This window comes from Raphanus sativus, chromosome 5 (assembly GCF_000801105.2).
Source record: "Raphanus sativus cultivar WK10039 chromosome 5, ASM80110v3, whole genome shotgun sequence".
NCBI lineage: Eukaryota > Viridiplantae > Streptophyta > Magnoliopsida > Brassicales > Brassicaceae > Raphanus > Raphanus sativus.
Genome location: NC_079515.1, coordinates 23,366,348 through 23,382,666, shown reverse-complemented (window position 1 = coordinate 23,382,666; position 16,319 = coordinate 23,366,348). Strand labels below are relative to the sequence as shown.

The following is a 16,319-nucleotide window of genomic DNA, read 5'->3' as shown; positions in this document are numbered from 1 at the left end:
GCCTCTCTCTGTCTCTCCTGTTCTCGGCTTGCGACATGTTTGATTTGGAAACACTTCGCTCAAAATCATAAGCTAGGGTCCATCAAAAAGTTGTCAGATTCGATTTCGCCGGTGATTAAATCCTCTTTCCCCAGAGTACCATCGATTTCGCCGGTGAGAAGGGCTTTGGTTTCTCTGTTTAGATCTTGATTCTGTATATGTCAAGAGATCAATGCCTCCAAGTGTTTTGTTATGACGTTGATTGAGAACTACCAGAATCAAGATGACATTGATAGGTTTTTTGATGTTCTTCAGAACCTCTGTAGGTTTGTAAGTACTTTTAAAATGCTCTCTTTTTAGCATTTTGAGTTTTTCTTGGCCATTTGATCTATTTCTGGCATGAATGATGATTAAACGTTACGACTTTGACTTTTTTCTCAGGTGGATAACAGTGGTGGTGGATCGGTGGTGGTGGAAGACTGGAATGAGCAGTGGTAGAGGAGAGAGTGGTGGCAGAGGAAGAGATAGTGGTTCCGTGGTTGTTTTGGTGGTGATATAAGGAAGCTGGTAAATAATTGGACTTTATTTTATAACAGGATCAATGAGCAGGTGCAGTTTGGATTATATTACATGTATGTTTACACAATGGGCGATAGGGTTTGGACGAGAATGAAGTGTTAAGCTATGTTTATGGAGTTTAATGTCTGAGAGCTACTGCTGCTTTATTTTGTTCAATGAGCATTGAGCAGCTGCTTTATTTTGTTTAATGTTGTGTATATGTCTTTTTGTATTAATAATCCAGTTCAATGTTAACTATGTTTATGGAGATTAATGTCTGAGAGTGTTAAGCTTTTAACTGAAAAAATGTATAGAGATAGTTCCTTCTCTCTAGTTATCATAATACATTGGTACATTTCATATTCCTTCTTTTGAATCTGCAGTTTAAACTGTTTTTACTCTTTTATTTTTCTCAACTGTTTTTACTCTCTCTATGCACTTGTACTTTTTTACTTTTTATGCACAAATCAGTTTTTCGAATATGAAAAGATAATATTTCCAAATATTTTCTTCGAGATAGTTGAAATTTGAATGTTTAAAATTTGTATATGTTGCAAAAGACAGGTTAGAATAATTAATTTTATTAAGTTTATTATGTCCGAAAAAATTATTAAGTATATCTTCTACAAACACATTTTGTCAGTAAATATTAACTATTAAGTTGTGGTAATATATCACATTACACCTTCTATCACTAAAAAATATTCGTGTGAAACGTGTAACCATTATATACATAAATTCAATATTCTAATTACACTTAGTAATTCTTGGTAATCTTCAAGATAGTAGTAATACTATCTTATGCATAGTAATATTTTGACAAATTTTAAGTTTTATTAGTAAAACCATGTCTAAATAAAATATTTTGTAGTAAAACCGATGATTTTATACAATAAATTTCATTAAGGAAGAGTATTACATAAACAGTTTACCAGAAATAAGTATTTTTTATAGATTCTTCTTAATATAGCTTTACCATTCACATAACAATCATGAAAGTTAAGGAAACATTTTGGAAAAATGATAAATATTCCTAAAACTTTAGAGAATAATCATCTAAATAGTTTTAGTAGTCTTATTTACTATAAAGATCATCTACTAATAGATAATATATGAGTTCTATATACTAAATATACGTACTACTTGCAATATATAGGAATTTTGGATTACACATAATAAAACCCAGTAATTCTAGTATGCCATGTTACAATCAATAAACCCAATAATTCTAGTAATCTAAGTTGTACACAATAAAACCAGTAATTCTAGTAGTCCAAATTACACACAATGAAAACATAATAATTTTTCACGTTCAAATAGTTTGAACCACTTCCACATTCAATCCAAGATCTCATACCTCTCCTGCCCCCATTTTTACAATGATGACATCAATCATTTCTCTACTAATACTAATTCACTACAATACTACTACAAAATTGGTAAAGTCCAAAGATTTAGAATGTTTTGAAACCAATACCCTTAATGAAATCACCTACTATATATATTCTCCGTGCAAAACTATAAATTTCTTTAGTTAACAAAGTAAGACAGCAATAATAAAATAAACAATACAAAACGTAAACTACAAAATCTTTAAATCTATATGTTAACAATATATTTATTATTTTATAATATCTATAATTTTTTAATCCAATCATAAATATAAAATATCGTCGACAAAAAAAAAAAAAAAATATAAAATATCAAAATAAGAAGATAAAGTATTTTTATCACAAGTTTAAATTGGAAGATTTAAACCAAAAGAAAATATTTACTCTTTTAATGATAATTTATTTTTGAAATATTATTTAAGTAATTTGCTTTAATATTTTAATATTGATAAAATTAATATTAAAATACAATCATAAATTGTAAAAACAGAATATACATAATGAGATAGTTTTGCCTTACTAAACTAGTTCTTTTAGTACTCAAAATTATCCTTCCACTACCTAATTAATTTTTAGGACGAATTTGTTTTGGATTTTATATTACCCATGATATATTATTCATCTAAATGAAATTACACACAAAAAAATCATCAAAAACGGACATAAATTATACTTTAAACCCATAAACACAGTTTTTAAAATCCTTTTTAATCTTCTAAAATTTGCATCGAATCTTATTTTTTACTCTTGCCAAGATATATCCATCTTTTAAATAATATTCCAGTAAAAAAAAGTATCTGAAAAATACAAAATATATCTGAAATCCATAAATACAGTTTTCAAAATCGTTTTTAATTTCTCTAAATTTTCATTAATTTTTACCTTTTTAATGTTACCTATGATGTAAACAATATTTAAATGCTATTCGAGAAAAAAAATCATCGAAAACAGATAAGAATTGTTTCTTTTTCAGGCTTCAAAATCATCAATGGAGAATGAGAAAGATGAGCTTCCACGATGGTAGAGAAAAGAGTAAGAAAGAAGTGTGAGACAGCTTGGATATGATTGATTAAGGTTAATTATGTGGGCTATCTTTGTTTTTGGATGTAGTTGATTTATTTAATTGAAAAAATAAATGAGTTAATGAGGTGGAAAAAATATATTAAAGAAATGAGAGGTTAATTTAGTATTTGTATTGGTAATGGGGTCCACAAAGGGGTAGTAAGCAAAGAGAAAGGATAAAGAGAATGGTTTTTTTTTTCAATCTGGAGACTAACTCCATATGCCCCTCTCACTTTTTAAAAATTCTCTTATCTTCTCTCATTAAAATATCATTTAGTACTTATTTTTTTAAAATAGAAAATATGGGTCCAAGGTGCACAAAGACTCCGACACCCTTAACAAATTACAATATTCACAAACCCAACTTCTAATTTATCCACCCACCCAAAACAAATCGGATCGAAACCGATTATCTCCCCCAAACCCCGTCTCTCTTCTCTCTTTTGTAAAGTACAGAAAAAATGGAAGAGGGAAACGCAGAGACAGAGTACCGCTGCTTGGAGAGCTTGAGATCGACGAGCCTCCGAGATGCGGAGAGGAAATCATCCCTGGCGGTGGTAGGCTTTTCGAGAACGAAAGTCTTATTGGAGTCGATGTCCATCATCTCCGTCTCGGAATCAGCTTTCCTGGCGTAATGCATATGTGAGAAAACCAGGGGAGAATCCAAGAGAGGAGTGATGATGAAGAAGATGATGTTCTTTCGCCCTTTCAACCTCCCGATGGAATTGAATCGAAGAATTTCTCAATGGAATTGTTGATTGAACTATTTATAAAGATGAGGAGAAGACTATAGCCGTAATCTTGTGTGGAGAGCGGCGAACACCTAATCCTAAACCTTTAGGGACGCACACACTCCACTCCGCGGCTGCTTCAATTCCTTGATCCTCCTTTAATTCCCTCGGCATCGGTCTCGATCTTCTAAGGTTCAAATCTTCTTTCTTTTTTTTTGCTTATCTATTTCAAAAATCAGAAAAAGCAAATTAGCAAATTTAAAGTTTTGTAATTGAGATCAAAATAGGGGGTTTTCTTTATAGATTCATGTTCTTGGTAAACGAGATCGTGGCGTTGTATTTGGATATAAGAACGAAGATGAGATGATGCGTGTGTGGGATTGTGCTCTGAACATGTCTTGATTCGATTCGATTCTGTTTTGTAACCATACTAAAACCGTTAACTTGGCGTACATATTTGTTCTTTGACCTGTTGGCTAATGTCTCTTCATCATATGCTTTGCTTTGGTTGGCCGAGAGTCAATTAAGAAGTCATTGAGGCTCATAATCTTGTATTCTCTGGATTGTAATCTTCCTGCATGTTCCAATCCAAACATGGAGAACCTTCGAAGTTGTTTGCAGACTTCTCAACCTTCCTTGATGCTTTGAGTTTGTTTAAGATGTCGTCATCCTCTTTCAAAGACGTGAAGAGAGAATGCAGAAAATGCAATGTGGTCTGCAGGGAATCAACTTGGAGACAGCTCACAATAGAGAGGTAGAAGTAGGAGAAAGCAACCAAGGTTGAGTTGGGAACACCTGAAGCGTTGGTTCCTTGTTCTTCAAGACGTGGAGAGAGACTAGACAAAAAAAGTTTTTTCTTGTTTTGTTTGATGTTTCTGTGTGTCTCATCATCTTCTTCTTCCTTGGTCTCAAAGAGAGGATTCTATTAGATTTTGAATCTCTGGTTCTGTACATTTCATAGTTTAGTGATGATATGGAGCTTGCAAGTTCACAGTGATGGTAAGGTATACTATCCTCAAAACACTTTTACTTGATCAAGATATTCCGTAATTAGCAATCATGTCCTCGCTTTATAAAAAAAAAATTATTTCCTCTCTGATACTCGATAACTTCAAATTTACAGGACTACATGAGGAAGCCCATTAACCCTTGCTTCTCGCTTGGCAAAAGATTATTAAGAGGGAAAATTGAATAGTTACCCTTACTCATATTAATTTTTTTTAAAACGTTTTATGTTTTATAAAGCTCGTTTTGTTTTGTTCATATTAAAATAATAATATAAAAATTATGTCAAAACGTGCAGCCATAACAAGAATATTTAATTAAATTTATTTTTGAAATTAACTAAGGAAAACAATTTATAAGAATATTTAATTAAATACTAAGTCTAAAAATACTTGCACACACCCAAGTTTATATGAATATTAATTAAATACTAAATCTAAAAAATACTTGTCAAAATATAATAAAAATATATTCATATAAAATACACATGTCAAACGTGAATGCATAGCACACTGATTGTGGTATGTCTTTGGAAAACATGTGTGGATAACTCAAAATTACAGGGGAAAAATTCTACTCAAATTTTGGAAAAAATACTTCAAAACATGCATGGAATTAATTACACTTAGTAATTCTTGGTAATCTTCAAGGACTTAGTAATACTACCTTACACATAGTAATTTTTTGGCAATTTTTACGTTTATCTAGTAAAACCATGATAATACGAGCTTTTTTGTAGTAAACCCGAATATTTTACACTATTATTACCGTAAAATAAGACAATTCAGCCAAATATTTCTCAGAATATGTATTTTTAAAAAAAATTCTTACTATGGTCTAACCATTCACGCATCAACATTGTAAGTTAAGAGAGTTTTTTGGGAAATTGAATTGGTTTTTCATAAACTGTTGAAATAATCATCAAAAATAATCTTAAGATACATATGTAGTAGGAAAATAATCTACAAATTGATAATAATCATGAAATATATTTCGATTCTACGTACTAAACGTAAACACTCGTAATATATATGAAGTCTAAATAGCACATAGTAAAACTGAGTAAACATAGTAATCCAAGTAATACAAAATAAAACCAGTAATCCAGATAATATATAGTAAAACAAATAATCCTAGTAATCCAAATAACATATAGTTTGAATAGCACAATGAAATAAATTTCAACAATCAAACACATGAACCTGAACTACTTCCACATTCAAAATACGCTGTAATACCTTCTCCTTTTGCTCTGCCTGTTTATGTGGCTCCTCATATTCCACTCCCTCTGCCTCTTTTTCCTCTTCCACGAGATTCTCTGGCTGATGGATTTTGCATAACCCATGATATAATTCATATTAATGAAATTACACCCAAGAAATCATTAAAACGAGTTCAAAACGTATATAAAATATACGCTAAAACCCATAAACACAGTTTACAAAATTCTAATAATGCCCATAAAATTATCCTTGCACTAATTAATCAAATTTTTAATCCGATTTTGTTGGATTTTGCATTACCCATGATATATAATTCATATTAATGAAATTACACTAATTTTCACTCATTGTTATATTCATAAACATTTATCTTTTCGCAAATATGCTCAACCAAAACAGAGTAGGTGACCTCCTCCACTGATTTCTTCAACACAATCTTCTTCTCATCTCCCCATATCCATTTTATTTCAGTATCATCATTCATATAATATCCTCCTCCTAATCAAAACAAATGATTGTGCAAGACGGATTTTACATTACTCATCTTATATCTAATTTTTGCATTACAATCTAATTTTTACATTATCCATGATATATTATTTGTTTTATTGATATTTTATTAAAATAATTTATCAAAAACGGTCATAAAATCGACACGAAACACAAAAAATACAGTGATGAAAATCATTTTATTATCTCGAAATTAACATCAAATCTTATTTTTTAACATTATTCATGATAGAAGCTTTATTTTAATGAAATTTATAATAAAATATCTTACGTTATTTGATTGTTTATAAATATTGTTAATATATAATTATAATAGTTTTATCATTGTATCAAATATCTAGTTATCTTATTAATATATCATGTTTTAATAATATTGTGTTGTCTTAATAAAATAGAAGTTATGTCAGTAGTATCAGTAAATTTAGAAAATATTTTCTGTAACAAAATAAACAAAATACTATATGTTAAATATGATAAAATATATTAAAATTTATATGAAACTATATATATATTATTTTATAAAATTTTAAAATTATTAATTAGTTCAGTAATAAATAATTGAATATTTAAACTAATTGATGATTGAAATACAACAAAATCATTTATTCTACTATTTTATTGTTTATATATATATTTTAATTAGAAAATTTAAGATGAATATATTTATAAATTGTTTGTATTTTTGTAGAAAAATAGAAATAAAATTGTAAGAAAAAAATATGATGAAGAAAAATGTATTATTGGAAGAAAAATTGGTTACATGAAAAAAAAACAACTAAAAAATAATAATAATAAAGGGATCCATCGAAATGTGGAGAAGGAAGAAATAAAATGGAGCCCACAGGTAAATAAATAAAAAAGAAAGAAGAGAAAAGAAGGAATAATAAACATAAATTAAAAAAGAAGAAGGATAGTATGGTATTTGCTATGGTAGTGGGGTTTACAAAGGGTAATAAGAAAAGGGAAGGGATAAGAAGAATAGTTTTTTTTCCAGAAGGGTATATGGAGTTAGTCTCCCAAATAACTTTCACATTTAGGGTTCTGATTTTTTTTTTTAAATACTGAAATGGTTTACTTTTTTTTTTTGAGCAACTGTTATAGTTTACTTAGGGTTGGCTTCCATCAAAAAAAGGGAATGATTTGTTTCCCTTAGGTTTTTTATTATATAGAATACCTAATACATAACATTTGTCATGTCAAACACTAACGATGGAGGATAACACATCCAAAAGTCAGGATTGCATTAAAAATGTGATAACAAACCGGTATTTCAAAACATTTTCTACCAATTCCTTTCCATGGTTGTTATCATAGTCTAACTATTCTCCATCGATCCCATAAAGCCCAAAAGAATGAATGAATAAGGGAAGAGATGATTGTGAGAATCAAGATCAAACTCTCTAGTTTCACTTCAACATGAGCATAATAGAAGGCATAGCAGGAATAAGAAGGAGGATAAAGACGACAATGATTAGAATGATAGCGTAACAAGTCCATTTCCTCGAGCTCTTTTGGTACTCCCTCGCATCTTGGAGCTGATCAGTCCCTCTTCTCACAAACGAACTCGCCTTCGCCACATGACTCTCTATATTGTTCAGTTGCTGCCCTTGCGCTTCCACTAGAGCCGCCATGTCCAAGAAAACTTGGTGCAACTCGAGTAGATTCTTCTCAATCTCCTTCACTGCATCATGTCTTTCTTGTATCTCAGATATAGTGTCCATGATCTGACCTCTTCCTTGCTCCTGAATAGCTTTTTGGAGAAAATTCTCACTCTCACCGCTTGCAATCAGGTTATCTATTGTTTGCTCGTCCGCTTGTTCTCCTGTTATCGTGAAATACCTGCACCGGTTCCAAGATAGTCATATATAAAAGACAACTATAGTAATAGCTTGCGGTGCAAAAAACCTAAAAAGGAAAGACCTGCGCTCTACGGTTTCTTTATACTCATCGTTCATTCGTGCACGTAGACCTTGGAAACTATCCATCAAGTCCTTGAGCTTCTTCCCGAGACCACTAACCACAGAAGACCGAGTCCTATCCGTAGACGAACCGGGCCCACAACCAGGGACATTACGGCTATTAGCGTTGGCTTTCTCAAGGGCTTCGAGCTTCTGCTTAATCATTTTGACCCTCTTAAGGACTTGACCTACGTCTCCATCCATCTTAGCTCGTAGCTCCTTCACCTTCTTGGCATTATGCACCGTCTTGCATTCTTCGTTAGAGTCTTGAAGCTTCTTATAAAGACTCTCGATTCCTTTCATGTCATCCTTCACATTCTCGACGTCCTCGAAGAATTTGTCGAGGTTCATCGTTTCTTGACCTGCCTCGACATCGCCAAATTGAGCCTGGTTCCTCTTGAATGAATTTGAGAATAAGTCATTCATTTTTCTACAGTTATTATTTAATTATGTACAATTACTTTTTTGTGATTTTTCTTTTTAGTTCTTTTGAATGATGATCATCACCATCGTCTTCCTCTCTGCCTGAGTACGAGGAAGATGCGATGAGGTTTTGTTGGGAGGTTTATTTTGTTGTGTTAAAACGAGAGTCACATGCAGTTTTGGTAATTGTCTAAAATTAGTTAATGGCATAACTTTTTCTTAACCAAATTAGGAAATTAGCTCACTTTATATAACGACGTTATTACCCTAGTAATGGGCCGAGCTTAGAGCCCAATTAAAGGTCCAATTTTCTGCTTTATGCATCTTTCTTCTTCCTTTTTTTTCTTTTTTCTGTTGTTGAGGTATCGAAAAAAATCTAAATATGCTGCTTTTTCATTCTGAGTCAAATATTCAATCTGAGTTAGGTAACAAGTTGTATATGTCACGCAGGGAAGATGCTGTTACCATTGAGGAATATGCATTTAATCAATAAGATAACGACTCTTTGTTTTAATGTTATATATATCGTGTTCCTGTCGGGTCGTTCGTAGCCAAGTGGCTGCTGAGCTCTGCCTTCGGGCCCTGACGTCGGGGGTTCGACCCCCACTTACCTCAGTTTGAGGATTAAAGGTCCAAAAGTGACCAGTTGACAAAAAAAAAAAAAAATATATCGTGTTCCTTTTGTCAACTCTACGAGAAGTACGTATGAGACCAGAAATATCTTGCTTGCACACAAACTCAACATCGTATATGTTACTTGTATGTAACGAAACCGCTCAGACCCAAAAAACCTAACTTGTAATCCCATTCTTGTCTCTATATATTTAATGTCTGTGTGTTCTGCTTGAAAAAATCCTATGAAGTTGCTGTAAACAAGAGAATACATAGGAGACACCCTTACACAAGAAGAGATCATTCTACACAAGATTCAAAGGTTAATTAAGACATGGCATCGGCTTTTAGATCATCTACGGCGTTGGTTCTTGTATTTGGTGTAGTGGTCTTGTGTTCCGTTACTCCTGTCCAAGGTTGGAGTAAAGAAGGTCATATACTTACATGCCGGATTGCTCAAGTAAGTTGATTATCTATTTGTATTGGAATCAAGTACTCTAGTAATTGTCTAACCTTTTGTCTGTCAATTTGGACCGGATATTGGAAATAGTAGAGCTTATAATTAAATTAATATTAGTTGCCACCATATATATATATACATATATACACTTATCCAAATAGTGAAATGAAATATAAAACTAGTTACAGAAGCAAATATAATTGGCCTTAACATTTATGATCACTTAAAACTATAATTTTAGTTTTTAGATTGTATATGATTTAAACTCATACTATTGCTGAAAAATGACATTGCTATGAAGTTCTACAAGCAGATGAGAGCATAATTAGACTCCATCAAATTTTCAATAGTGTATTAAGTGATCCATGGACCCGACTTCAAATTTAAACAAAAAATGATTATGATCACTGTATCAAACATACCTCTAATTAAATGTAAGAATTATTGACATAATAATTATTGTAATTAAATACCGGAAAGTTTTCATTTTTACTAGTCACCCGCTCTAATATGCATACAAGTAAGACTAATGGGATATTGAGCCATATCAAATTTAAAGATTCTATTTGGCAATTCTTACAAAGTCACACCACTAATGGCGTTTATGTGGTGTGAACAGAATCTTTTAGAAGCAGGACCGGCACATGCCGTCAAGAATTTATTACCGGATTACGTGAAAGGAGATTTATCGATATTGTGTGTGTGGCCTGACCAGATCCGATATTGGTATAAGTACCGTTGGACCAGTCCTCTCCATTACATCGACACTCCCGACCAAGCCTGCTCTTACGAATACGACAGTAAGCCATAAACAAAAATCTCTTTTACAAGCATACCTATTCCGGTTCTATCATTCTCGAGCCGTAGTTAACAAATGTGAAAAATGATTTTTTTAATACTGTAAATAATTAATAGGGGATTGCCATGATCAACATGGGTTAAAAGATATGTGTGTGGACGGAGCAATACAGAATTTTACGTCTCAGCTTCAGCAATACAGTGAAGGAATATCTGATCGTCGACGTACGTGGTCTTTTGTATTTATTTACTATAATAACTTCCTACAAAGGATTTTTAAAACTATTTGTAACTGACTAGTCTTGTTTAATCTCACAGATAACATGACCGAAGCCCTTTTGTTCTTGTCTCATTTTGTGGGAGATATTCATCAGGTTTATTATTCCTCCCGATTCCAAATTATAGTCATTGTATATTTGTTGTTGTCCGATATTTAATTCTAACTAGCTTGTTTTCTGCTTAACATATTTATATATAATTCTTTTCAAAGCCGATGCATGTCGGATTCACAAGCGATGAAGGAGGAAACACGATAAAATTACGCTGGTACAGACACAAATCAAATTTACATCATGTAAGTTTGTTACACTTTTACAACTTTGGAGAACTTCATTACGATCAAAAATGATTACTAAATGAAAACAAAAATGTTTAAAAAAATGTAAAGGTATGGGACAGGGAGATCATTCTCACAGCCCTAAAAGAATACTACGACAAGGACTTGGATCTTCTCCAAGAAGATCTTGAGAAGAACGTTACCAATGTAATTCACTATATTCGACAATGATTTTCATATGTAGTCGTTTTGTAACCGGGACTTATACATATAATGGTTTATCATAAAATATTAGGGGTTATGGAAAGACGATATATCTTCGTGGACAGAATGCAACGATCTCCTCGCTTGTCCACACAAGTAAGTTTTAAATTGTTTGGGTTGAAAACCGGTTCAATAGCGTGAAATGAATCAATTGAAAATGTCTATTTGCAGGTATGCTTCGGAGAGTATTGAGTTAGCTTGTAAATATGGATATGCAGGCGTGAAGTCAGGTGTAACATTATCAGGTACATCGTTTACTTTTTTAATCTTTTACGAAACAAAATTAGTTTAATTACAAACCTAATCAAAGATATATAACTAAACGAGTTGAGTAGTATGAATTCGGTTTTGAGTTTTTATTTTAACAAATGAACCGAATACCCTCGACTCTGATTGTGTTTTTATTTCAACAAATGAACCAAATACCCTCGATTCTGATTGTCAAATACAGTTCGACAATATGGTAACCATATTTGACTAATATGTTTGACAAATGTCCTTCCCAAACAACTTATGCATAATTTATTATCTTAAGATTCAAAAGACTAACAAAGTTTGAGATGCCAGAGTAGTCGTTTCAGACTATGTATGCAAATTGGCGTTGTAAGTTTGTAATACAAAGGGAAGTCTTAACTTTAGGCTTATAACTAAAGGCATTGACTAGATTGATTGTTAAGACATTTTGAATTTAATGGATCACGAAATTTAGTTTATTGATCTAAATAACATTAATCACTCTTTTTGTGTAATACCAAAGTGATTTAGATTTTTATAAGAAAAAAAACTGATTTCCCTATAATACGTTTTGCAGAGGAGTATTTCGATACAAGGATGCCAATAGTGATGAAGAGAATTGTTCAGGGAGGACTAAGACTAGCCATGATACTAAACCGAATTTTTAGTGATGACCATGCTGATGTCGCTGCCATTTGAACCGAAACCGGACCAGGATCACCAAAACATTTGATTGGGAAACTATTTGGTCAATTACAAAATTCCATAAGACTGATCAGACACTCTTTTCTTAGTTCTATTTCCATTTGACACCTAATGCCTGCGGGGCTAGTTATTTGTATATGTGTTTAGGATTAAATCATATGCTAGTTTCATCGTGTGGTTGTTTTATATACTATAATCAGATATTTAGTTGAAATGTTTAAAGTTTTTCTTGAGATGATGAACATGCATAAGTTTTAGAGAGCGAAGAAGAAGAAAATATGAAGGAAAGGTAAAAAAAAGAAGAAAATATGAAGAGGCATCCTGAATGCAAGGCTACTAAACCGAAAACCATATCTTTGACACAATCATACCCACAACCATTACGCATAATAAATATATGCACACAAGCTTTATAAAAATAAATAGTATTACACTATTACATACACACAGGACCGGTCCTGAGCTAAAGCACGTAAAGCATGGATTTTAGGCGCCAGATGATATTAAATATTTAGGGGCGCCAAATTTCAATAAGTGTTCTTTAGTCTAGTGGCCAGTGAACTTAATATTTTGACTTACAGCCAACGGTTGGACACCCCACAACCCTAGTTCTTCTATTAGACGTATTATACGCAATTTAATTAAATCAAAACCTTAGTAGTCTTTTTACTTTATTAAAAGACAATTTGTTTTTTTCCAGTTCTTTTTTCTGTCAACAAGAGATAAACAATGAATCTGAATTATATGTCGTGCATATTCCATGTTGCATGGTTATTGACTTCAGTAGAACAGCTGCATCTCCTATTAAAATATTTTATTCCTTCTTTGTTCTTTTTTGTAAGTTCTTGTAAATTTCTTAGAAACTTTTGAAATACAAACAAACATCAAATTTATTATAGGGTTCTAATATTCTATGGGACTATCAAAACTCCATAAATTTTACAAAGTGAAAATGCATTAGAGTTATTTATCATAAGTTTTGATTTACTTTATAATTATATTTTTTGTTTATCTTTTCATTTATAGAAAAATTATAATTAAAATTAGTCAAGTGAAACTACAAGTATAAAAAGAAAAAAAAACCATGTAAGGTGAACTCAAAAGATGTTTTAGTAGATTTAAGTTTTAATAATATTTAATACTGTTTTGATTACATACTTAAAATATATTAAATGTTAATAATAATTAAAGAACAGTATTTTTTTGTTCGCTTTAGGCTCCACACGACTCCGGACCGGCACTGCATACACACGACATGACCATCCGGATCGATCAATAGGAATTGGAAAAGGAAAATAGTCCATTGAAGATAAAGGCATTAAATAGTCCAATCAAAAGTCTCAAGAAGATTTCATCAATTTTTAAATCATAACTATAATTACAAGATTTTCATCAATTTTAAATCTCAACGATAATTTAAAGGGAATGGTCAAGATAGGTATACGTTTAAATGAAAAAAGCTGACTTTCTCAGAGATGGAGTGATCTTTAGAGTGAAGAGAGAGAAACTTTTGCATCAATCAACTATACATAATTCAGTGATGTGGACTACTTTGTTATTACAATCTATGCTTAGAGGTTAAAATTGTTTTCTCATCACTCTTTCTTTTTAACATTTTCTTTAGTACTAATTACTAAATAGATTTTAGTGTGATGTCTCTCTATTTACATCGTCTAGTTGGATCATATGCTACAAAAATTAGTTTAAGAAGTATTGTAACCTCTTTGCAGAACATTTATGTAAATGAGTTCATAGTGTTGACTTGTGTTCAAGAAATCAAGAGACAACATTCTATTTGAAAAAGATTTCAAGCAATCTAACTTACAAATTTCTAAAACATAATCCACTGAGAATCTTGCAATTGAGGTATTTAATTTAATAAACAATGTTCCCTTTGTAAATAAAAATTCTCTCTGTTTCAAAATGTTACATATTGTAAATTTTTCACACATTTTAATAAAACACATTAAATTTGTATAAATTTTTGTGATTATTTTTTTCTATAATTTTAAACCAATAAAAATCCAATAAGTGCAATTTTTTTTTTTTGAAATTTGCAACTAGTTAATAAAATATGCATTGAAAATGTAAAAAATAGATCATTTTGAAACATTTTTTTTCTCTAGTGTATGTAACTTTGTGAAATGGAAGGAGTATCTATTTATGTTTATTTTCTTAACTTTTATTATCTTGGATATGTGGATAGAAAAAGTATTTCAACATGACATTTCGATCAGTGTTTTCCATGTTAATGAGTTGGTTCTATAGAGACTTACCAGATAGATATGTTGGTATCCACAGAATCTCTAGTTGTACAAGGTCTGTCCATAGATTTGTGAAGCGAATTATGCTTTCTAAAGAAGATTGTTCTTCTCATATGTATTTCAATGTAGGTATTCGATTTCATTAAAGATGGATGGGTAGTGTGTTAATTTAAAGTTATTGTTTCTTATTTAGACATGATTGATTGATATTTTGTTTTGACAGATTTGGAGCATAAGTAGCAAATGACTATTCACAACAAAAATCAGAGCCTAATTTTTCTGCTAAATGCAAGCAAACATTTGAGAGTCTAAAGAGATCTACATGTGAAAGAACTGTGAAGAGAGCAGAGATTTCTGAAGATAACTATTCACAACCAAGTGAAAACTTAAACCTATTTCTCCGAGCTGCAATAGAGTTTCACTCTAATGTCGAGGCAGAACCTCCTAATGGTTCCCTTCCCATTAATCTTTTGAAACATCAAATTAGTCTATTTTTGAAATTGCTTGTGTGAGTTATGATTATTTACAACTAATAGCAATTGTATTGTATATATAGAGGATCGTATTGACATGGATGTTACAGAAAGAGACAACATCTTTTGGAGGGATTCTAGCTGATGAACAAGGTCTTGGCAAGACTGTCTCCATTCTTTCCCTTATGATGACAGAGAAAAAAGCTGGTGTGTGTTCAATCAACAAAAAGAATACCAGCTGGGACACTGATAGTCTGTCCTAGTAGCTTAATGAAACAATGGGCTGATGAATTACTCAATAAGGCCTGTCCAGAAGCAAAACTATCTGTTTCCATGGCTCCAGTAGAAGTGAGGATGTGCAGGAGATATCAAATTATGATGTTGTTACATCTTATGGCACTACTAAAGATGCTGGTCTGTTTGTTACTGTTGCATGGTTTAGAGGGGTTTTAAATGAAGCACATACCATCAAGAATCATGAAAGCAAAATAGCAATTGCATGCCATTGCCTTCATGCTAAGTGTATGTGGCGCTTATCTAACACTCCAGAATTCAACTGATGAACTCTGCAGCTATTTCAAGATGGATTGTAGATACTATACGTTCTGTGACACCGTTAAGAAACCGATCACAAAGAACTCACTGGAAAGGTAAGAAGCTGCAGGCTTTGTTGAACATTTGTGTAAATGTTTATCAAGGTTTTTATGGGTTTTAGCTAGTAAAATTATTAGATGCTAACGCTTGATTAGGCCTGGGCATTTTACCCGGACCCGAAGACCCGACCCAAAACCGACCCGAAAAAACCCGGTCCGGGTAGGAACCGATCCGATCAAATTACCCTATCGGGTCTTGTTGTAGAGGACCCGCGGGTCTTGGACCCGACCCGACCCGACCCGAACCCGAAACCCGGCGGGTACCCGAATTAATAATATAAATTAAATAAAATGAATCAATGGGGAGTTGAAGACGGGTTATTTGTGTACATAGCAAAGGGGTGAGCCACTAGGAGACAACCAACTATTGTTCTATCTCGCATAGTTTAGTATATATACACATTTTAATATAATAAAAACACAAATTTTAAATAAAATGTCAAATATTTTCGGATATATT

General features: G+C 32.0%; 2 protein-coding genes across 2 annotated transcripts; one reads left to right on the top strand and one right to left on the bottom strand.

Moving 5' to 3' along the window:
* Positions 1 to 7,679: 7,679 nt before the first annotated feature.
* LOC108860605 (syntaxin-125-like) lies at positions 7,680 to 8,964 on the bottom strand. The gene is made up of 2 exons (XM_018634471.2): positions 8,380 to 8,964; positions 7,680 to 8,298 (listed from the first exon to the last, which is right to left on the bottom strand). The coding sequence occupies exons 1-2, from the start codon at positions 8,841 to 8,843 to the stop codon at positions 7,866 to 7,868; spliced, it is 897 nt and encodes a 298-aa protein (XP_018489973.1). The 5' UTR covers positions 8,844 to 8,964; the 3' UTR covers positions 7,680 to 7,865.
* Positions 8,965 to 9,683: 719 nt separating this feature from the next.
* On the top strand, positions 9,684 to 12,704 carry LOC108859609 (endonuclease 1). The gene is made up of 9 exons (XM_018633521.2): positions 9,684 to 9,912; positions 10,532 to 10,712; positions 10,828 to 10,935; positions 11,029 to 11,084; positions 11,201 to 11,284; positions 11,378 to 11,473; positions 11,562 to 11,626; positions 11,702 to 11,775; positions 12,342 to 12,704. Exons 1-9 carry the CDS (start codon positions 9,787 to 9,789, stop codon positions 12,461 to 12,463), a joined length of 912 nt encoding a protein of 303 aa, XP_018489023.1. The 5' UTR covers positions 9,684 to 9,786; the 3' UTR covers positions 12,464 to 12,704.
* The last annotated feature ends 3,615 nt before the right edge of the window (positions 12,705 to 16,319 follow it).

What these genes read in the sequence shown, in the direction of transcription:
- LOC108860605 (XM_018634471.2), bottom strand. Translation starts at nt 8,843, where the DNA reads ATGAATGACTTATTCTCAAATTCATTCAAGAGGAACCAGGCTCAATTT. An exon ending in AAAGAAACCGTAGAGCGCAG is followed by an intron (nt 8,299 to 8,379) that starts GTCTTTCCTTTT and finishes GAACCGGTGCAG; the next exon opens with GTATTTCACGATAACAGGAG.
- LOC108859609 (XM_018633521.2), top strand. Translation starts at nt 9,787, where the DNA reads ATGGCATCGGCTTTTAGATCATCTACGGCGTTGGTTCTTGTATTTGGT. An exon ending in CTCCTCGCTTGTCCACACAA is followed by an intron (nt 11,627 to 11,701) that starts GTAAGTTTTAAA and finishes GTCTATTTGCAG; the next exon opens with GTATGCTTCGGAGAGTATTG. An exon ending in GTCAGGTGTAACATTATCAG is followed by an intron (nt 11,776 to 12,341) that starts GTACATCGTTTA and finishes TACGTTTTGCAG; the next exon opens with AGGAGTATTTCGATACAAGG.